Consider the following 24,417-nt stretch of genomic DNA (forward strand, 5'->3'; position numbering starts at 1 on the left):
TGTTATGATAGCTTAAGATATAAGACATTGGGGGAAAATCACTCCCCATTTGCCCACAGTTCCCCGTGCATCTGCATAATTCTGAAAACCGTATTGTTCCATGGAAGAATCCCATTGAAATATTTTGTACTCTCTTACTACCTCACATGAAAAATATCAACAAGATCCAGCTGGTGATTTAAAGAGGGCACAGACTCTGTGAGGTCCGAAGGTTCTCTACTGATCCGGAGTTGAGTGGATTGAGTGGAATGTGCAAAACATTCGCCGCTCGTCTGCGGTTTAACATCTCTTGGCACAAAATCTGCCAGGGGTAGTCGTAAGACTCAGGCTGGACAGCAACGCGTACATGCATGGATTTATTTTCAGTGGTACAACAAGTTTGTGGAGGGCTAGTACGACCCGTGAAACCATTCACCGCTCACTGCCTCTCAGTGAATGAGCGCGCACCGCTCTGTGCGTAGGACGCGCGCTCGGCTTGTTAGTCGTCTTGAGACAGATTAAAATAATAAACAGTGATATAGTCTCAGTCATCCTCCTCCCGTCGTTACTGGAGATTTCGCATAGTAGTATACGGCCGAGAGAGTCATGAGGGTTTTAGAAGCAAATAAAGAGTCCCGGAACGAGGCGAAAATGGAGAACGACACCGGTTCTGCTAAGCGGCGGCACTGCCTTAGAGCTACCGTGGATGTGATGCCATTTGTGTTTTCTCTTCTGTCTTTCGCCTTTTGCTTTCTGCTGAGTTTTCAAAACAGGGAGATTAAGGACAGAGTCGTGGATCTGGAGATTGGAAGTGGCGCGCGGCTCTTAAACCCGTTTCATGGGATCTCTATGGATCAGTTTAATTCAATGATACAGGAGCGAGTGGACGAACTACTATCACAGGTGTGTAATGCATCCACAGCCGTAACTCATTAAAGTCAATAGAACATCTTTCTTTACTCTCAAAAATAAAAACAGTCCTCACTCCTCAGGCTAATGACACCTCTATGACTTTGACCAGTGCATCTGCATGTGGTCACTACATTCATTTAGGGCTCATCGTTCACTTGTTTTTTTTGTTTTTTTGTTTGTTTGATATGTTTCATCTGATTCTGACAGCGCTCTTATGAACACTTGGTTAGAATAAGGACTGCCCGTCAAGTCTCACCACCTGAATGCAACTGCCCACCAGGTACTGCCTCTATTTGCTTTTTGCTTTTGGTTTTTACTTGTTTAACTGCAAGTTTCAAGGCTTTGAAAGTTGTTCAGTAGTGACTAGGCTATCAGTTGCAATTTCACTAGTAACTATTTACAAGTAGCCTACTTAAATTGATAGGCTACTAGTTCTAATCTTAGCCAATAGTATCTATTCGAATTGTCAGTACTTATTGATGATATATAGTATTAATTCCTTTGCCACTATTTACTTGTTCTACCCCAATAGTGACTATTCCATTGTTAGTGGTACCAAATTTCAAATGTCTGCACTTCTGACCAGTTTGTAATACAGTTGTTACTGATATCCAGTAGAGTTTTACTAGTGATAATAGTAAAATACTATTTATTTATTATTCATAGTATCTATTCCAGTTTTCCTAGAACTACAAATGAACAGACATTAGTATCCATTAGAACATGTAGTACATCTAGTACATGTAGTAGCTACAGTTGTTCATATAGTAACATTTTAATCTTACTAGTAATATTTTAATGAAACGCATAAAAGCCGCCATTCTGATTAATTATTTTAAATAGATGATAAAATATCTTAAGTAAATAAAGATACAAATAATACAAATAATAAATTGGATAGCTGTCTCATTAACTGGTACTATAATCTAACAAATAAGAACTAGAACTGGAATAGACGCTTTAAAAAAAAAAAAACCTCTCCTCCCATTAATTTTAAAAGGAAAGTTCTTACAAATGCCTATGCAATGAAGTCAGCTGCAATAATAACTGTCCACACCTTTCATCACACATTTTACACTGTGTGTCTTTAGTAAATCCTGACAGTATTTTCTTAATGCCAAAAGGGCTAGAATGCTGGTGCAAGCTGTAAATCTGGTACCAGGTGTTTTTGTGTAATTAGTGAGACATCTAAAACATTCTGGTTGATGAGTGCCCAGCACTGGAGTTGATGAACACTTCTATAAATACGTACTAGTATTTAATTAATGGATACTAGTAATAAAAAAAAAAGAAAAAAAAAAAGATAATGGTCACTGTTCAATTTCTTAGTAGTGGTAAGGCGTACCATTCTGAGATTAGTGTTGCTGTTTATGAATGGGTTATGCTTACATCGGTGTACAGCATTTTTGCCACCGGAATACAGAACACAGGATTGAAATTAGCATGGTTGATAGATAAGAAGTGACAATAAATTAAACGTTCAGATTCTGGATTATTTTGAACAATCAGTGGGACAAAGCTGTTGTAATATGTAAACTAGTGCTCTTATTAATATTTTCTTAAATTAAAAAAGTACTTTTTGCAACACACTTTTATCTGATTGTAAGATTTGCATACAAAAAGTATAAAAAATATTTATGAAAAACATGTGGTGTTAGTGAAGGACACAGAAAGCTGAATAATGTTGGTATTTAAGGTCTGTGCATGAAAGCACACAGTTTAGTGAGGAGTGGTGAGGATCTCTCTGACTGCCATTTGACCACATATGTCACAAAAGTGGATGGTGTATATTAGTCTACACTGTTAACTCTTGCTGTAAAAAAAGGCCAAATTCTGACAATATCATACCATTTTCCATTAAAACAGTAATATACCATAGAAAACATGAATATACTGTAAATTAACAGTGCTCAAAATTGACACTCAGAGGCTGTTTTCCCAATCACACCCTATACCCTCATTCACTTTTCCCTACATTACTTCACTAATATAGTCCCCTTGACAGAGTGAATGAAAAGAAGTGAGTGAATTGAGACACTGATGAACACCTGATAAGCAGAATCACTGAAGGACAGAGAAACAAGAACAGAAAAAAGAGAAACACAAGAACTACAACTGACTTCCAGCCACACTGAGTGTGAAAACAGTTTGACATTATTTCTTTCGTACAAAAGTTATTGTTGAGAATTAACAGATATTTAGATGTTGATGTTTAAAATAATAAAGTTATTATCACCATGATGGAGATCAGTATCTGTTTTAGTTGGGCTCTTGAACCATTGACTTTATTATATTAGTTTTTCTCTGGCTGCTTTAACTGAGTTTATAAAACACATTTGTTATGGCAAGAAAAAGTCAAGAGAAAGATGATAAGGTGTTTATGACTGTTGTGATGATTACATAATCATCCTGGACATGTCTGGTTTTCTGATCTTAACCAGTGTAAAAGCTTTGGATTCATGGGTATTTCATATTAATCATATCTGTTCATCTATAACGTGAAATACAGCAATGTTTCTGTAATTAGCTATTCTGAAGAATATTGAAATAATATAGTGCTTTATAACATTTTGAGCTCCTGCTTGTCTTAGACACACATAGACATCAACAATCAGCACATGAATCTCAACAATGGTGACAATAAAAACTTTCATGTCGCAATGCATGCTGGGTTCCAGGAGAGTGTAAAACACCCAGCATGCACTCCTGCATGAATAAAAATCTGCAAAAATCCTGCAGATTTTTGATATCTCTGTGTTTCTGCAAGACATTGTAGCTCTGTTACTCTTTTTGGTTGTGCAAGATGTGTTAAAAAAATCATCATTGTAACTTATTACTGTAGTTTCACAGTGGTGGTATTGTAACACGTATGATAGATGACTAAAAACTAAAATAGATTTAGTGAATGAACAGGCTATATGATGTTTTTTCCATCATAAACAATATAACCGCAATCATTCACATACTGTGTATATGCACAAGTGTGACTTACAAAAACACAGTTCAATCAGCCAGTGAAAAACTAATGTTAAAAAGTCAAGAGTCAGCATCCCAACTAAAGCAAACACTGATCTCTATAATGGTAACTTCAAACCAAACATTTTCAATTAAACATCTCAATAACAACTTGTGTAGATGTATGACAGAAATAAAGTCATACTGGTTAATAATAAGTGTAATAATGTGTAATGGCTGGTAGTCAGTTGTAGTTCTTGTTTTTCTCTATTTTCTGTTCTTGTGTTCCTCTTTCCTTCAGTGATTCTGCTTGTTAACAGCAGGTGTTCATCACTAATGCGCAACATTCACTTATTTCACTTATTCACTTATTATTCAACATATTCACTTAATTATCTCACTGCAGCACTGCATCAATGTTACTTTTTACTCTTTGTAGTGTGGATTTTCCTGTGGGGTTGAAAGGGTTAACAGTGTAAGATAAAAAGACACACCCACAAAATGTATTTTAACAGTAATAAACTGTAAGTTATAAAACAGGTATATACTGGCAACACTGTTGCCAGTAGTTTACTGTAAAATTGTGTTTTTTGGGTCACCATTGTGCTGAAGAGTAGAGCCTGTGCTTCAGTCCAGGAGAAGATCTAGAAACATTGATGATATGCTGCATGTTTCTTTATTTAACAGGCGGTGACTGTGTAGTTGCTGGTCCAGTGGAAATCTTTTTATGTTCAATAGTTTTTTAGTGGTCTCAAATGAAATAAGTTCACAGTAATACTTTGCTCACATTATTTATGCATTATAAATTTTAGTTAATACATTTAAATGACAGTTGGTCAATTTAAGGCAGTCGTTTTCTGCAAGTGTAATTAGTTAACTTGAGTTTTAATTTAGTGCATTTTTACAGTAACATACTGTAGATTACAGTAAAGAACTGTACAATTAACAGTATATTACTGGCAACACTGTTGCCAGTATTTTACTGTAAAAAAACCCTGGTAAGGTCTAACAGTGTACTTTCAAATCTTGCTGCATGACTGACATTTGTAGATTATAGTTGATGACTGAGCTACTTGTTTAACAAATGAATAGTAATTTAACCTCTAACTACAATAATTATTTGGAACGCTTTCAATTATTTATTGGTATTTGTCATTTTGTCTTAGTTTTTTGTTTTTTTTGTTTTTTGTTTTGCTGAAACACTAAAAATATTAAATTCAACCAGCAGATGGAAACATAAATACTTGTAGTTGAGGTTCAGTAATCCAAAGTCTGACTGGACTAGCCACTCAGATATAAACTCAGTAGTGTGTGAAAAATTTCAACAAAATACACTTTTTTTGACTGCATCAAATTGTTGCTCTATAAAAAAAAGAAGAAGAAAAAAAAGCATTAAAATCACACAACCCTCAGTGTGGAAATCATTGACTGTATTATCACTCCCAGCTTTCATAGTGTTCATTGCCAACCATGCATGCTTCGCTGAGGGTTGGTTCTCCAAACTGCCTTTATTGTTTTAGCATTGTTGCCACTTTTTGCTTCTCTGTGCTCTCTTTTTTCCCATTTTCTCTTCCCTGAAATTTGCTTTCCCCTCCAATCCTTGGCAGCTGCTTACAGGCCCAATATTTGGAAGAAACATAATGCAGAATTCAAATGAAGTACACAGTGAAATTTCCCATGACTATGTATTCGCATAAAAAAAGAAAGGACAGATTATGGATGAAAAGGCCAGTGGGGTCAGTGCCCCGTGGGCCTCTTACTGCCAGTGGCCCTGAACTATGGCCTGACACCTGGAAACAAGCTACTGCAGATGGTAAATTGACAATGATAGATGAACAGACCTTTGAATGTGTAACATGATCCTATGGTCGTACTTGGAGTGGTGCAACTGGACCATGACCAGCCAGTGTTTTTCATTATTCCATCGTACAACAAGAGCAATAGGTAATAGCTAGGTGGGCTATGAGGCTTCACCTCCTTTAATGTGAAAATATTTACTGGTTAATTTCTTCTGTTCAGCCTATGTCAGATACGAGTAAAAACATAAACACATCGGAGAGCTATTTAATAGAGGACATTAAAGTTGTAATTCTAATTAAAAGTGACACTGACATGATTTTTCATGTTTAATACTGTAAAGCTTCTTTCTTTAAAGGTGACCTATTATTCAAGATTCACTTTTACATGGTGTTTGAACATAAATGTGTGTTGACAGTGTGTGTACACAACCACCCAATAATGATAAAAATCCACCCACTCCTTTTTTTTAATCTCCATAAAACCTCAACAGTCTCATAGAACAAGCCGTTTTCATTTACGGAAGCAATGTGACGTCACATTGCTCATACCTCGCTCACGACTGCTGACGGACTCTTTCGTATTAGCATAGTTTCAGCCCTGAGCGAGTTGTACACTGTCCGCCATTTTCTCCAGGCCGAGGCAGCTGTAGCGTCTTCATACTTCCCGACATCAGAGCCACTGAAGACGCAGTGGATTAGTTTTATTCTTGAATGGAATGCAACCCCCAATATACCTAATTTTGTTTGTCTACGCAAATCATTTTACGACTTTACTGCGGACTTCTTGTATTGTGTTTTTTCAGGTCTTACAGTGATTTTCTGGAGTGAAAATGGATGCTTCATCTTTTGTGTGATGTACAATAAACTTCATAAAACTCACCAGTAAAGTTATAGCCATCATTCGGACTGGTTCCGCTACAACAGGCTTGTACTAATAGTGGATAAAAGCAAGAAGACTATAACCATAAGTTATAACCATAATTAAACTAAACTATACCTGTTCTATCTCCAAGCAGCATATATTCTCTGGCTTTGTAGGCATCTTACAACAGTTCCCAGACGAGCACCTGTACAGCGATTTATATATTATCATGATGGAACATGCTAATTGATGAATTGAAGATAGTTAACTCCACATCAACTACATAAATTCATCAATTAACCATTTAGAAACATCCTGTTGCATTCTACATGTTGTCACTTCTTCTTGAGTCTCTCTATCATTGTCTGACTCCAGTTCGAACATATAAGGCTGAACACCGCTACTGACAGTTTCTGACATTAGCTAAGTTTCCATCCAGTTGTCAATCGAATTATCTGAAGTTCGGTAAAAAAACTCATGCGAATAAAGCTGGTGAAAGTGTGTTTCCATCCAATGGCTTTAAAGCGAATAAAAACCTGTGCGTAATGACGTCACATGCTGTTTTGCGATCAAATTGGTATATCGAATTGATTTGAGACATTTTAAGGTGTTTACATTCATTTTCGCACTGAATCGCACAACATTCCAGCAAATATTTGCGAACAAAGTTTTGCTAGACAAAATGGATCACGCCATCTACCAACAAATGATCAATATTGCACAAGTTGTAATAGTGCTTAGAGTCCTGCACGGGTCCATTTTTGGAGACCCGCCCCCGCCCGTACCCGCAAAGCTCAGCACAAGATCCGACCCGTCACCCGTGATAATATCAAAATTAAATCCGCACCCGCTCAGACCCGTTAATATTTGGCCCGTTACCCGACCCGTGACCGCGATAAATCACACACAAGCTAAAATCATTCCAATTAAAGTACTTTATTTTTTATCTCGCACCTCTCTCAACATCACAATAGCCTCATGAATGGGCTAATGAGCACTAAAGTGCGCTTTGTTTTGCGCCATTCAAGTAGCCTAGGCTACCTCCAGTTCACACGCCTGCGCCTCCGAATATTTTGCCTGCTATAGGCCTATTTAGCTCTTATTTATTAAATCCAGGAAATTGGTTGATGAAACATCGATTAAAATTAAGATACAATTAATACAAAACGAAATTCACTTTAAAGAAAGGTTTTCTACAAAAACAAACTTAAAGGCACAATATGTAACTTTTTTGCTTCACTATAATCACTATATCTATATTATATATTTTTTTTTTTGTGTACTTACATTATCCCGACTGTTTCCAACAACTTTCAAACCAGGAGAAATTAGTAATTTAATTCGAAGACACGTCCCGTTTCTTTATTTCCGTTTTGTCGCCGTCAATGGCGTCATATCCGCGTTGTCCCTGGTTTCCGCTCGTACTGCCATAGCAACCAGAGCCCTCTGATTGTAACCAAGGCGACAGACAGACGTGGACAACTGTGTAGTTCGCAATGTCTATCTGCACGCTGTTGTTGTTTCGTTCAAACATTATGGATAGGTTTGCCACACCTATGTCTGATAAAAAACCTGGACATATCGATGACCTGACCGACCGCTTTGCTCACAAGTGAAAATGTCCATTGGACATTAGACCCACAAGACAAAATTGGCCTTTGTGCAGTAAGATTGTGCATAGTCGTGACTCTTGAATATTTTAAACATCTCAAGTATTCTCACTTATCTTACTTAACTTATAGCTTACCTGATTGCTTAGATACTGGTGCTTGCTTTTGCTTCCTCTTTGCTAAAGAAATAAGTAGAGGGATGACATTAGATTTGCATTTACCATACCTTAGCCACATCTATAGCCACTTTTATTTAGTATGTCTCAATCAGACATTGGAATAACAAAATCACACATAAATAGGCCTTAGCTTACCTAGTCTTCCATCTATACTTGGCGTTTCCCTTTGCTGCAGCTATCAGTGGTTTCTGTTCTTCAATGAATGTCTTGAATTCAGTGCATGACAATTTGAAATTCAATCTGACCTGAAGCTCAGACTTCACCATTGCAACTGACAGTCTGTTTCTTTTATCGGACCAAACATCCTCCATATGACTGAACACTCTTTCTGCATAGGCATTACTGACTGGTATGGAAAAAACAAAAGCAACTACTTTCAACAGCTTGGTGGATTCAGTTGCCTTGCTAAAAAAATAGGCCCACTTTCTGTCTGGGGAAAGGTCTGTTGGAATGGTGTGTAAGACCTCATTCAAAATGACTACATCACCATACAGCTTGTCTTCTTCAACATCCAGGGCCAGTTTTTCCACTAAAACTTCCAATTCTGACCACTGGAGTGATTGTCCTTCATGAAGGCTGAGACAGCCAATGTGTGCAAGAACCTGGTCATTGAAGTCAAATTTATCCTCAAGATACAGCACTGCCTTCTCAAAAAATCTGTCAACCAGGCTCCTGAACTGTTCCTGTTGCTGGGGTAAAAGGCTCCTCAGTATTTGTTTTGCTTTGCTGCCATGGAATTTGTCTGTGCGCCTTGCGATCAGCTGACTGCGCAATCGGTTCATCACAGAGTAAACGTCAATCACAGTAGCACTGTCACTCTCGAGCACCCTAATAGATGAATCAAATTCTTGCATCACATTGTGCATGAATGCAAGGATACATTCAGCTACAGTACAGTCTACATTTTTTGCATCACTTGCACCACACACAAATGTCCAGATGAAACTTGGGCAGTCCTCCTTTCCCAGGGATACAAAATAAGACTTTAAAGCTGGCCAACACTCTAAAATCCTCTGTATCGCTGGCAGCAAAGACAGCCAGCGTGTGGGGACATGCCTCAGAATTTCCCTGTATTTTGTATTAGTAAATTTACAGAAGTCCTTAAGCAATTCCACTTTTTTAGCAGAACAACTGAATTCACTATACACCTTCAGCACAAAGGCCTCCACGTCACACCCTCCAGCACTAAAGACACGATTAGCTGCTTTGACAGTGTTGTTTATGATTGTGACACTTGCAATTGCCCTTCACAATTTGTGGGTTAGCTTCTCTGAGTTTCTGAAAAAACTGAGTTGTGCCGACCATAATTAACTGATTTGTTATCTGCACCATAGGCACTGATCTGGCTGACTGAAAGTCCATTGTTCTCAGTAATAGACACTATTTGTTTGAATATGGCTTCACTAGATTCGTTGGAGTCGTCGTAAAAGTCTAACAATCCATACTTCACACCCTCGGATGCACAGAAATACTGGACTGTGTAGGGAAACAATTTTGTGTGACCAGAATTGGATGCATCAGAACACTACTTTGCATTACTGCAAAATAGTGCGCTTTCTGCAACTCTGCTGCTAATCTTTGCTGACTAAATGGTGCCAACACATTTTCCACTAAGGCCTCACTTTTAGTTCTGCCACAAGACATTTTAGTTGCAATATCAGAGTCACTGAATATTTTTGCACTGACCTTGTTCCCACAGTCAGTTGACAGGTAGCTATGGCCATGTCGCACACCGTGATAGGTAGCTGTTAATTCGGCGACAGTAATTTTGTCCTTTGAGCTTTTTGTAATCATGAATGATGAAATTGCCTTTGTTTGTCTGGTTACTTGAACGCGACTCTGATGTTTCTTTGTTTTAGCATGGTCATCCAAATCAGTTTTGCCTTCATGTTTAACCAGAATTTTAACTGAGCATACAGAGCAAGTAGCATATAGTGGATCGCCTGGTGTTTGCTTTAGCCATGTGGAGTAATTGTCATTTTTCATCCAGTCATTATTAAAGTAGGTCGAACGTTTCATTTTCTTTTTTACTGGCCTGTCAGTCTTTGTTGACACACTGTCATCTTCGTCCTCCGTCTTGCCACCCATGTTAACACTAACAAACAATGTTGATGACGTACAATCTTCTTCACTGCTTCAATTTGCCGCCTGTAGTAACTGGCTAGCTGCCAAGACAGACGCGCTAGATGACGTTGTAACAGTATTAGCTGTTACTTTGGTAGTTTTTCATACTCACCACTAGGGGGCGCATGAGCGTTAGAACCTCTTGTATTTAAAAGGGTAGTAGTATAGAAGAAGTCAGTTTGTTTGGAAGAGGGAAGCGTGGTTTTATCCAAGCACCTTCTGCAACACTCATTGGAGTCCTGATTGAGAAACTTTGTTTCCAGTTCAATCATGTAAGTTTTGTTTCTCTTAGTGTTGTGCAATTGTTTTCATTTGATTTATATAATATATGATAGATATCTTTTCTTTTTGTAGATGGACTCTTTATACGTTACTTTATATTTTGAGACTGTTGAATCCATATGAGTTGCTAAGGCTCAACTGAAATGGACATCAAGTGGTTTCTAACCAATGGATTGATCTCACTGCATTACCTTGTGGATTATCAAGTATCCTAAGTACAGGAATGTGACTGTGGGCTATCTAGTTTTTTTTGTGGATTTCCTTGGATTACTGGAAGAGCACTTGAAGGTTTTTTTGGATTTGGACATCATCCTAAAACTTGACTATTTCAACTTTCTTTGTAGTGATTCCATTAATTACCCAAAGAATCACTCAACTACAAGATTGAACTGATTAGATAGTTTTATTTATTTTCATTTGTCATTCTTTTTCTATTGATTTTCATTTGTAATTATTTTTCTATTGATTAAGTCTTTCTTTACAAACCATCTGTGTGGATACAGCTTTCATTTGTTGAACTGGTTTCATTTCAAATCATTTTCATATAAATGCATTGTTTTGTTTATTTTTTCTGTTGCCTAAATTGATATAAAGGTATAAAAAGTTAATTCCTGTCTTTTATTGTTAGTGGCTACACACTGGGGAACATATTAAGATTTTGCAGTAATACGTTCTTAGTTGGTGGGCCCCTCCTATTATTCAGATATATATATAGCTGCATGCTACTAAAGTGGACAGTGGTTATAACGTAGCCTACGTCACACGACACACCCGCCCCAGAGCCAATGATAGCGCATTCTACACACAAGAGACACCCTATGAGAGACACCGACCACTTTGTGCACAATGCATAGGCTATTTCAAGTGAGAAAATAAAATTGAACCTATAAGTAAATTGAACCTACATATTCACGTAGCCTTTAGAAAACCGGGACATTCAGTGTCCTGGGAGAGTGGGTAAATTTCCCGGGACAGGTTATTCAAAAGAAGGACAATCCCGGTAAAACCGGGACAGGTGGCAACCCCAATTATGGACCATAGCAAGCAGACTTTGGATAAAAAAAGGAGAACTAAAACGAGAATCAATATCAGCGCGGTGTTTTCGAGATGCCGAGAGCTCCCATAGACAGTATAAACGAGAGCTCCACGTCCGAGACTTCGACTGCTCCTACATGTACTTTATTAAACACGTGAGCACATTTACATAAAACTAATCAATGTTATATAGTTCAACAATGATAAAATGTTAGAATATGATCTGTATGTTATTCTAATGTTGATCTAGCTTAATGCTAGTCTCATACAGACAAACTAACACATAATGTTACATTTCAACACATTTAAATGCAGTTTAGTGTGCTAGTGTAATGTTAGACCAAGTGAAACAGCGCTGCGTTACCTCACAAGTTTAATTTGTCTAATAAACTGACCTGTGAGTTGTAATTCTGCACTTGCGTGTAACTTAGTTCGGTAGAATGAAATGTCCATATTCCTTTTATATCCGCGGGACTCGCGTCGCGTGTGGAGCTGATAGCTGTCTCTTAGCAATCCCGACCTGCTTCATATCACAGTCATGATAAAAAAGTCGATGTATTTACTCATCCATAAACATTATTAGATCGGTCGGCTTGACGTTGACGACAAGATCCATAATTCTTAGCAAATGTTGCGTCATCAAACTACGCCTTTGTTATTGTAAGAGGTTAGCGACCCTTAGCGGCGAAACAAATTACATACTGTACGTTTATTAAAGTGGTCAAAATCATGTCTGCCCACTCCATTTGTCTCCCGATATTCGGGATCATCTTATCTTATTCATGCTTTTCACTTTTCATATAATCAGATGAAATTTAAAAAAAAAATATATTATTTTATTTAAACATGAATATGAAACTAAATCTTTTTTTAATGACTGGGCTACAACACATAGGCTAGGCCTATTAGCCTGCCCTACAGTATAGCCTACAGAGAAATTTAATGTCGGAGCGTTGCCGGTGAGCATGTGGGGGGAGAGATAGGATTTTCGATCAATCATCGAATATTATTTTGCTTGATATACCAATTCTTAATTTTTGGTGTTTTAAATGCCTGTTTGAGATCTCTGAAAGTTTTAATTGTAGGTTCGTGGCCCTGAGTGTTGCAATTTCGGTTTCATTTCGCATAGCCTACAGCCCTTAATCTGATGCCACGGGTTTTTATTTAAAAGAAAGAGCGTAGTCTACGTTTGTATGTAGGCATATATATGGCCAATTTATATACACAATACTTACTAAAATATAATTAATATAATTTTATTGCATTTGTATTAGTTGTTTGAAGAGTAAAACAAAAAAAAATCGGTCGGTCTTAACGCAAGTTTACAACCGGCAAGTCGGTCGGACTAAAAGGAGAAAAAAAAATTAATTGGGTCGGTCCTAAATTGACAGGATCGGTCGATTACGGCAAACAAGAATATTTTTAAGGATGGCCTGACTAAAACACATATTTGCGTATGTGTAATGGTAATTTAGACATACAAATATTGCACATATTTTTCATCCGCAACCCGCCCACAAGGAGTTCATTATCCGCCCGCATCCCCGCCCGTGAATTTTAGGAATGTCACAATCCACCCATTTTAGCCACTTTTATGCGGGTACCCGACCCGTTGCATGACTCTAATAGTGCTTATGTGCCAGTTGATAGCGACATTATTATTTTTGCTATCTAAAATAGCCGTTTTATTTTTCTGGTAAATTAAATTCAAAAAGTATCTCGTCTCATTTGTCCACTTACATCTGTCTTTGCCCGCCATGTGTGCAAACCATAGACAGTATATAAGAGGTGCAAACAGAGCAGAAATACTGGGCGAAAATTAACTAAAACTTCTTCTTTTGTGGCGGGTTGCAACCATAAAATTACCTAAAACTTAATCGCAAATCATTATTTATTCGCAAATAACGTTTCCATCAGCGTTTATCGCATAAGCCGTATATCGATCAAGATAAAATCCGATGAGACCGAACGTATTTCATTTGAGTCGATATTCATGAAATTCAATCGAATTTTACTGTTTCCATAAGGCATTTTTCATTCGATATCACTTAATTCGGATAAAAACGTGTGGATGGAAACATAGCTATTATTACCAGTATGCCACAGCATGAGCTCTTGAAGCACCACCCTTTTCTTGAAAGGGGGTGGGGAGCACCAGCTCATTTGCATTACACAAAAATGTGCGTTTTTGGTCACCCCCAAAAAGTGACAATTTTAACATGCTATAAAAAAGGATCTGTGGGATATTTTGAGCTAAAAATTTACACACTGTGGGAACATCAGAGGTATTTCAAACATCTTTTTACCCCCAAGCGAAGAGAGAGAAAAAAAAAATCTTCCTTTCTTTGTTCTTTTTTTTTTTTTTTTCTACAAGCTTTTCCACTCAATCCATGCAGACACATATGTATTTCTACATAGCCTGATAATTACATTTAATAAGAATATAGTGTGTATTAGGGTTGGCCGGACCAATGCATATCAAATAATTATATCAAATAACATTCAAATAATGTTAACTAACCAGATATTATTTGTTAATATTCGTTTAGAATATAGACAGACCATATATTACTGTAATTGTCAAAATATGTTTAATCTGTCCTATATAAAATTATTCCTTTTTTTATTTTTATTAAGTCACCATGAATCGGAAGTTACGAACGACTTTTCTCCAGTGTTGTGACGTATTTCCAAGTGAAACGGAATATTGAATAGAGGGCAGGGTTTTACTTTAGCACTCCTCCTCTCCATCTCTCGCTCATAGCAGACTAACGGTTTGAGGGGAGTTGCCACGCCCTCGCACCATAGCACATGACAGGAAGAGAAGTCGATTCGAGGGGGGAGGGAAGGATAACATATTTGATTAAAGAATATAAGGGCACATGAATTTTTAAAAATTAATGAAGTGCACAGATAAATCATTTATAATAAACACTACAATACATATAAAAATACGAATTGTAAAATTGGATTTCATGGCGACTTTAAATAAAAGAAGTGGGCTGTGTGATTATCACATGCTACGTAAAGCAACGCAGATGCCCAATCACACTGTAAAGCCAACTGTCTGCATTTGACAGCTGCTGGAACCCCACCCCCAGCAGGGGATGGGGGTTGAACCCCACCCCCGCTACTGTGTACTTTGCTTTCTTGAGTTGTGTGGTCCTGTTGAAACAATTCAGTGGTGCACTGAAACATTAGACTAAAAGTACTAGAACATTTTGCCAAAATGTATTTATTGTAATATGTGTAAATAAAATTCCTTAATCATACCCTCCAATCATATTTTTGTTTGTTTGTGTAACTTGGTGTGCCGAAATCTAGAAATTTAGCAACTGGACTTAAGTGAGAGAGAGAGGGTGTGCAAGTGAACAGATTCCGCTTTAAGGCATTGTGCACTGGTAACTCTATCCACAATAGATGTGTCCCATCTCCAGTTCAATGATAGAGTTGCCCTCCAGTTTTGAATGTCATAGCCCGAAGGAAGTGTTCCTGACTTAACTTGTGGTTGAAATGCAAGGATTTCATAATCTTATTTGTTAACAGATTTGGTTGGTAGAATCAAAGTTAAAATAAGGTTATATTAGCTGTGAAGGTCATATAAGCCTTAAATTCCCTTCAATAGTCAATCATTTTATCCCATAAAACTCATCTTTGATAAACAAAATGATGTATTTAAACTTTTTTTTTAAAATAATTTCTTCATGCCTTAAAATAGCTTGAATGTAACTCTACACCCTTGCTTCATTTAAATATGCGGATCCATGAATATGCAAATTAGTCCCTGCCTTCATCTACTTAATCACACCAACACAGACTACCTGGGGCCCGTTCTTCGTACGTTGCTTAAAACATCCGAGATCAAATGAGACATCCAAGATGATATCATCGTGCTAATCATGATCCTGCTAATTGGGTTCTTCGAACACACCTGTTGTTTATGATTAGTATCGCTGGATTGAGTTATCTGAGATAAATGCGCTGGTTTAAAAGGGGATATGTATCGATAGTGATCAGCAACGCTGCTATTGGCTGTTCAGCGTGGCCAAAGAGCGCGCACAGTTTTTCTCCTCAGCAGAGCAAGAACTAATAGTCGAAGTTTATTTGGAATTTTAATGTTTAATCAAAAGGCCAGGGAACACCTCAAAGTCTGCAAAAGCCAGGAGAGAGGGCTGGCAAAAAGTAGCAGACAATTTAAATCTATTAGAAGTGGCCATGTTAGATGTTTTTATCACTTATTAGCCTATATTTTTGTATTTTAATAATTGCATAATTACTTTGTTCACTGTAATGTCAGAGTCACCACACTAGAACATGGGAACAAATAAAAGTGAAGTACAAAAATATTCTACATAATGGTAATTTTTAGTTATATTATAGTCTCTTTTATAAAAGACACTGTTAAATAAATGGTTGTCTGTTTATAAAAGCAACCAAGAAAAAGAAAAGATATTAGTAGCCTACACTGTAAAATAATTTTTGCTGCATTAAATTAAGTCCGTAGGGGAGAGTGGGGTGATTTGTGCCAGGGGGGGAAGTAGTTCCACCCTTGTTTCTGGAAAACCATAGAAGAAATTGGTCATGTGACCACATAATTTTGAAAAGCAATCACTTTTACTCGTCCTCCAAAGAAGAGAGACACATGGCATGAGAGTTAAGCACATTTTAGTGCAAAAAACTGTTTTTTCCCTTTCAAAGTAAAATTTCTATGATTAAGGTTTTTTGATTGTAGTGTCTGAAAAATTATAGACAAGTTTGAAAACATTTCACACATGTTTTAGTGCTTTAGTACGCTACACAATGAGTCTATACAGTTAGCATGATGTTAGCTCTTAACTGCTGGATCATGCTAGTTTTTCAAACTTGTGGGTCTGGGGTGATTTGTGCCAAAGGGCCTGGGTTAAGTTGTGCCAGATCCAGACCACCTAGACCTACATTCTCACAGGGGATAATCTTGAGAAGTGAGGAGATGGGCATGCCTCATCAGTGTTTGACTTAGGCCTACCTGCTATTTGTTTAATTTAGCTAACACTGATTTCAGTTTTGAGTTTGCACTATGTTATTAAAGAGAAGTTTTATTCCGTTTTTAAGTGACCTATGTCACAATAGGATGTTTAGAAATTAGCCTAGTCACTTTATTCTTATATGTTACATAATTGAGAGACAGCGTTATGTCAATAGGCATCTATTGCCAAAGCCTTTTTGCCTGAAATGATTCACAAATATCATATATTGTGTTGCTATGGTGCTCTAAATGGTTGCTAGGGCATAGCTTGATAGCTTCACAATGATCCTGAGAGACTGATTGGTCGTCTGAGTAAAATGAGCCCGCCCCCTTGTCTCTATGACACTGTGATCCAGAGTTATGTTCAATACAAAATCCCTATGCAATTGACCATAGTAGGAAAAACGCATGCTATGGTATTCCAGGGTGACAATATCTAAATAAACCTTAAATTAGTCATTTTGTATTGAATTTATCTTGCTTTCATATAGCATTATGGTTCATAACATTAAAATGTTCTGTTTTACTTCAGAAATCACTGGCACAATTTACCCCCAATGTATTCCCCCAAAGGCACAACTTCCCCCGCACCAGGGGCAAGTTGTGCCATGAGACCACTTTTTTTCCAAGAGCTATATTTCTGAAACCATTTATTTCAGATCCAAAGTTATTGTTCTCAGGGATGCACCACATCCTGAAATATATGTACATCCTTAAGTTGAAGGCATTACTGCCATGGCCTCACTTTAAAGTCACTTTGAGTAAAAACTGGCACAACTCACCCCACTCTCCCCTATAGTCATTTCAACTGTTAAATCTTGAGTAATGATGAATTGCTTTGACTTGTGAAAGTGAAAACTGATAAACTTATGTTAATGTAAAAATATTTTGCCATGAGTTATTGATCACATTTTTCCCAAGTGTAGTTCATTGTAATGACATTGTGTTTTCCTCTTTTGCGCACTTTTACATAATACACCAACACTTGTATCTGTTCCCAAGAAAGTGGTGGCTGAAATATGTGCAGTAAGTGGACATTTTATAACTTTCCAAAGGAAAGAAAGTATAAGACTTTGTAATGTCCATTTGTTTCCATTGCACTGGACAGTGAATAAACCCTCTCAGATAACTGTCATATGGAGGAACTAGCCTACCTGCAAGTGCATAAATAACTTTACTTAATTTATACTTGTATGCTTTATGGCTGCAATATAAGTTGCAGGATTCCACATCTACAGAAAGGCCTACAGAAGAGTCTGCACAGTCAGAGGAGACATAGGCCTACAGGTGGGCAGTGTATAGCCAACTTTTCCTTTTTATTTGTTGCATGAGGCATGTGTCTAATATATCTTGTTGCAGGCACTTGACCACTGGCTTTTCTTTACAAAGAACAATTGAAATAAAACTCAAGGAACTAAGCATATTTGTCTTTTATTAAACATTTAATGAAAAGTGTTTTTTTTTGTGGCAATGTTGTGTAATATGGCACATGCAACAATGTCACAGGCCCTGTCAGGTGTGCAACCCCTCAGACTTTTCAGACACTGAAATCTTCCCTTTAGTTAGCCAAAGTTCATTTCATTGTGTGCTCTTGTCCTTGCTAGAGCTGCATTGTAACTGGTTTGGGTCAGGGCATGTCACAATCACCTATGAAAAAATGCAGTTCTGTTAGGATCAGCATAAGTGTATGTAATACAGTGAGCTTGATATTTAATTGTGGAACTTTCCTTACCACTTTCAAATAATGTGCATAAATGTGAATCTCTGAAAATTCTTAATTCATGCACAGATCCTGCCATTTTGCTTTTTTACATTTGTGATATGGAAGATTTTAGTCAACTGCCTTTTTTTATTTGATATAATATTACTAATCTGGAATATTAAGAATCACAATGGTAACTGGGCTGCACATTTACATTGTGAACCCCCTTTCTGTTCAAATAATCCCCTTCATTGAGGCCTTGATGGCAGTCTATAGTCTATGGTATTGGTACCAATCATGTTAGTGAAGCCTGAGTGACATATACTGTAATCGGCATGGTCATGATTGCATGATCTTCATAAAAAATTATGATAGCCTAAAAAAAAAACTGCTTTAAAAAAAACTGCTTTACAACATTGGGTCTTAAGTGGCTTGGAAATGCCACAAAAAAAACTAAAACTGTTTTTTAAACCTAAAAGCGCCAGGTAAACTCCGAATGACACGACAGACAGCACTTTCCATCAAGTTCTCCGCATCTCCAATAGTGTAAAGGAAAGAGCCACTCGCAAATAATCTTAGGGCAATGCAAACAGTTTGTGCTGTAGTTACAGCCCGACTCCGACAAGTTGAAAATAAATGTAGGTTTCCAACAAATTAATAATGTAAACGACAATCTCACGAGTCACGAGAAAAAAATATATACAGCGGGGGAAATAAGTATTGAACACGTCATCATTTTTCTCAGTAAATATATTTCCAAAGGTGCTATTGACATGAGATTTTCACCAGATGTTGGTAACAACCCAAGTAAGCCATACATACAAAGAAACAAACAAAAATAAGTTCAGAAATTAAGTTATGTGTAATAATGTGAAATGACACAGGGAAAAAGTATTGAACACATGAAGAAAGGGAGGCACAAAAAGGCATGGAAAGCCAAGACAACTGCTGAAAACTTACAGTAATTAAAAAGCAATCCAGCCCCCTGTCAGTGGAAATTAATAACAGCTGGCTCAGTCCCAAATGATGGCCTACAAAAAGGTCTCATTGTCAAGGTGTCACACAAGACACATCTCATGATGGGTAAAAGCAAAGAGCTGTCTCAAGACCTTCGCAACCTCATCATCATCATTGGTCGGGTCCCCTGGTATGGAGCTCGACAATACGTTTCCACAATTCTCTATTCTTGGCGATGCTGATGATCACTTTTGTTTCCTCTTCCCTTTCGACATGGGTGAGTGACTGACTGCTCTTCGCTACGGGGAGAGCTATTTGATTCCGGACTTTTTGGTTTTTGTTGTACTCGTCGATGTAGCTTCGGATTTTGTGTCTGAAGGTTAGGCGAGGTGCTCCTCGCTTGTTCTTATCACTGACTTCTGAGTGATAGATCGCGTAGATGTGAGCTGGTTCATTTTCTTCCATGCGAAGACAGTGGCCTACGAACTCTAACTGTCGCTTGCGGGTGGTCGCGCTGACTGGATGTTGTTTAGTCAGTCTGTAGAGTTCCTCGTTTGTCATATGGGCGTCTGCTTGACTAATTCCCAGCATGGTTCGGTATAGCATCAACGATCTTTTGTGGGATGCCGTAGTGTCGCAGGATTGCGAACATCATAGGTCTGTCTATCGAGTCAAATGCCTTCTTGAAATTGACGAAAGTGATGTACAAGGGTAGTAATTGTGCTCTTGCTCCTTTGATGACTCTTCGCAGGATGTGGATCTGCTGTGCGCAGCTGCGCCCGCTCCTGAAGCCTGCCTGATTGTTTCTGAGCAGCTTGTCGATGGGATTCTGGATGCGGTTGAGGAGAATGCGATTATACATTTTTGCTGCGATGGACGTCAAGCTGATTCCTCTGAAGTTTTTCATCAGCTGCAGGTTGCCCTTCTTTGGCAGTGGGATGATCAGGCTCGACGTCCATTGTTTCGGTGCACAGCAATGCTTAAAAACAAGCTCGCAGAGTTTGTGCAATTCATTTACTATGAATTTGCCGCCGTCTTTCAGGACTTCTGCCGTCATTGCATAATCGGGTCCTGGTGACTTGTTCCGCTTAAGCTGTTCAATCGCTTTCACCACTTCCTCTCGCGTTGGAATCGTTATTGAAATAGCGATGTCTGGGCTTGGTTCTGGAAAGTTGGCTGTTTCCACCTTCGCACTCTTGTTGTTGAAGAGTTTGCAGAAGTACTTGCCCCAATCACTGATGAGCTCGGTCTTCGAGTTTGGTTGAGAGCCATCGAGCATTCGGACTTTGCTTGCAGCAGCATTTTGCGGCTTATCTGAGATTTTATCGATTAGAGTCCACATTTTGCGATGCTCGTGTTTTTGGTTTGCCAGTTCGAGAGCTTCTAGTTGAGTGTTAAAATATGCCTCTTTGTCAGTTTCGAAAGCTGTCTTGACACTCGACTGCTTGTTTCTCCACTGATCTCTCTTTTCTCTCGTTTGATTTCGCTTGAAATCGTCCTTCGCCACTTCTTCTTCTGCGATGAGCTGCAACGTTGAACTGCTGACCCAGCTCGGCTGTTTTGACTTTGGTCTTTTGCCCAGGACCTTTTCACTCGTTTCTACCAGCGCAGTGTTGAGTGCGTCTGCTCTTTGCTGTATTAGGCACTGGGCGTTTTCGGTTTGACTCGACTCGTCAAGAAGAGCGGCGAATTGATTGCTAAGTTCCAGGTCAAAATTTGCTTGGATATTCACATCTTTCAGCTTGTCGTTCTGAAAGGTGCACCTGGCGATGGATGGGCTTCTTGTTGTTCTCAGCGCCAGTTTGAATTTGGCGCTCACCACAACTCTTTGGACAACTCTTCTGATTATTCTTTTCACTCCTCTATCAGAAATCTTGCGAGGAGCACTGGTCGAGGCAAATTTATGGTGAAATGATTGTCTTTCCACTTCCGTATTATGGCCCCAAAAGTGCTCACTGGACCATTCAGAAGCTTAGAATGGCGCCTATAACCAATGCCATCATTATGTTTTGCAACAATTAGGTTGCGAAGGTCTTGAGACAGCTCTTTGCTTTTACCCATCATGAGATGTGTCTTGTGTGACACCTTGGCAATGAGACCTTTTTGTAGGCCATCATTTGGGACTGAACCAGCTGTTATTAATTTCCACTGACAGGGGGCTGGATTGCTTTTTAATTACTGTAAGTTTTCAGCAGTTGTCTTGGCTTTCCATGCCTTTTTGTGCCTCCCTTTCTTCATGTGTTCAATACTTTTCCCTGTGTCATTTCACATTATTACACATAACTTAATTTCTGAACTTATTTTTGTTTGTTTCTTTGTATGTATGGCTTACTTTGGTTGTTACCAACATCTGGTGAAAATTTCATGTCAATAGCACCTTTGGAAATATATTTACTGAGAAAAATGATGACGTGTTCAATACTTATTTCCCCCGCTGTATCTCAGAAAGTGCACTATAGCGCTGAGCTGGACTTCCCGTATCAGCTCCGCTTATGAAGCCGCAGTCTAATCCTGTTAACATGAAATAAGCCTGCTCACGAGCAGGTTTAAGCTTGTGCACCTGTTGCTATGACAGCAAGTCTAGGATGAGCTTCGAAGAACCAAACAATCCAAGATCATGCCAAATCGTCAACAATCAAATCCAGCTAACTGAGTTAGCGACGTATGAAGAACGGGCCCCAGATCCACTCGGTCAGCTTTAGTAAATGCTACACAATGTGGAAATACTTAGAGATGCAACAATGTACAATAGTGTATCGGCCAATAATCGGTATCAGCCGATAAAAGCTATTATTTTCACTATCGTCCATCGGCCGATTGTTTAAAAACAGCTGATGATCATGGCCGATTGTATCCTGTCAATCAAAAGGGTGCGGAAAAACTTGTCCCCTTACGAAAAAGAAGTTTTATTCAAGTGTTCTATTAGTATACTTCTTTAAAACTAAACATAAGAAAGTATACTTTCAGTCTACATTTTATATACTTCTCAGAAATATACTTTATGTACTTCTCAGAAATATACTTAAAATTACACTTAAGTGTACTTGACTTATACTGAGAGAAAAGTCCAAGTATATTTGGCCTGTACTTGTACTCAATATTTTGATTGAGATATACTTAAAAGTATAATTAAGTATTCAAAGTATACTTGGCTTGTAGTTGTGTTAACTCTTTTGATCGAGTAGCCTATTAAATATATATTTTTTTACATAGTTTTTCATATACAGTCTTATGAAACTTACATTGTTTGAAAATATTGATTAGAATATTGATATTAAACCGATATGTTTCTAATTCTGCGTATCTGAATTTTTGTGTAGGCTAGTCCACTGGTAGAGTACATAGGAATTTACTTTAATTCTACTTTACTCTTTTCCCACCATTGACTGAATTTTCCAGCCATCCACTCTTATACGGAAGGGGGCGCTATGACACATATTTTAGTACAGAATCTCTGGATCAAAACACAGGAGAAGAAGAAGCTGAAACAAGTGAAAGAAGATTGCTCACACAAATGTAAAATAACGTGATCATCAAACATTAAACAGCATGTAAATCAAAACTGCTTAAATGTGGGGTATGTAATTCTCTTTTTTGGCCATTTTTTCAAAATCACTTGAAATCCTATTCCTAACCCCCTTACAGCCACTGAGTTAGAAGCACTGAAATGAAAATTAAGCAAATTAATCATCTGTGGAACGGGCAGGACTCGAAAAACTCCAGCCAATCATTTCCAAGACCACCTAGAATCATTGGACAGTAAGTGCGTCAATCAAACGGTCGTACCATCCCCCCCTCCCCCCTCCCCCTATCCCCCTATCCCCCTCATGTTCTTTGAATGGGTGGAGTCAAAGGAAAGAAGGTAGGACCATTTGAGTTGTGTATTTTCAAAATCTGCCGGCCGTTTTGCAAATCACATACCCCACCTTTAATGTTACCAAATGAAATGTCGAACCCATGAAGAGAAAACGACTGTGAAGCTTTGGGGGTGTTGGACTCGATCTACTCCATCTGTTTTGATCATCGTTCTGAATCTGATCAAGGCGTAGTCTTTGACAAAAATGTGATTTTTCTCAACTTTTTTGTTTAAAATGTTGCCTTTCTTTATGAAACTTGTTTTTATTTTAAAATGTTTTTAAAATTAGTTAAAGTACAGTTAAAAGTATTTTTATAACGCAGAGTACAAACCAGAAATAAACAGTGTAACCTCTCATACCTAATACCTATATCTAAATACCTATATCTAAAAGTTACTTTTTGACCACCTGGTGCAAACATCATGCATGAGGGGTGAACTGATAAAGCATGTATTTCGCTCACCCTTTTCATTGTAGTGACAGTAAGTAATAGAGCTGTTTTTAAAACAAGCGGCTTTAAGGCACTGTTATCAATGGGCTTGAAAGGGGCTTTAGAGAGCACATTCAAGACCATGGACAAATCCCAAGGCAGGACCAATGGCTTTGAAACCGAACACAAGTATGGGATGATGTTCCTATCTTAACAGAAGGAACGTGTACAGTAACACATCTGGCCACTCGTGGGCTAGAGCATCCACACCCAACAGTACATCGCCATCTGTCAGAGAGAAGAACAGGTGACATTGCGTGTTTTCACGTAATGCAAAGAGATCTAGCTGACGGCTTTCTGGGGAGACAGACCTGAAATGCCTCTCCTAACTTTTTCCGCAGGTCACATTTCGGAAGAATTGCTGTCATAGTCATGCAGAACATGGCCTTTGGATCAATGGGGGCATCCAAAAACTCCCCCTTCTCTTTGTCAGAGAGTCCTGACAAACTTAGCCACAGCGATGAAGACCATACTCTGTCCGGAATGTGCGCAGGTTTAAATCTGTGATGATACATATGTCCTCCGAGAGCACTGGGTTGGGAGATCCGGAGTGTAGCTGACGACCTATCTCCTCTAGTAACTCCGCTTGATAGGCCGTAAGGAGGGCCAGGTGTTCTTAAAATCTTCAACCTGGCAGGAGTTTTCAAAAAAGTTCTGTTTCAGTGACCG

The 24,417-nt window shown here is 38.2% G+C and overlaps 1 protein-coding gene across 1 annotated transcript in view; it reads left to right on the plus strand.

Annotated features, from left to right (window-relative positions):
- The first annotated feature begins 211 nt into the window (after nucleotides 1-211).
- Nucleotides 212-24,417, plus strand: part of col25a1 (collagen type XXV alpha 1 chain) — a 557,626-nt gene continuing 533,420 nt past the window's right edge. The window contains exons 1-2 of the mRNA XM_084109878.1: nucleotides 212-882; nucleotides 1,099-1,171. Of these exons, the coding sequence (XP_083966004.1) occupies nucleotides 586-882; nucleotides 1,099-1,171 (370 nt within the window). The 5' untranslated portion in view covers nucleotides 212-585. The remainder of the gene's footprint in view (nucleotides 883-1,098; nucleotides 1,172-24,417) is intronic.

Source organism: Abramis brama (genome assembly GCF_963993115.1).
Source record: "Abramis brama genome assembly, chromosome: 3".
Taxonomy (NCBI): Eukaryota; Metazoa; Chordata; class Actinopteri; order Cypriniformes; family Leuciscidae; genus Abramis; species Abramis brama.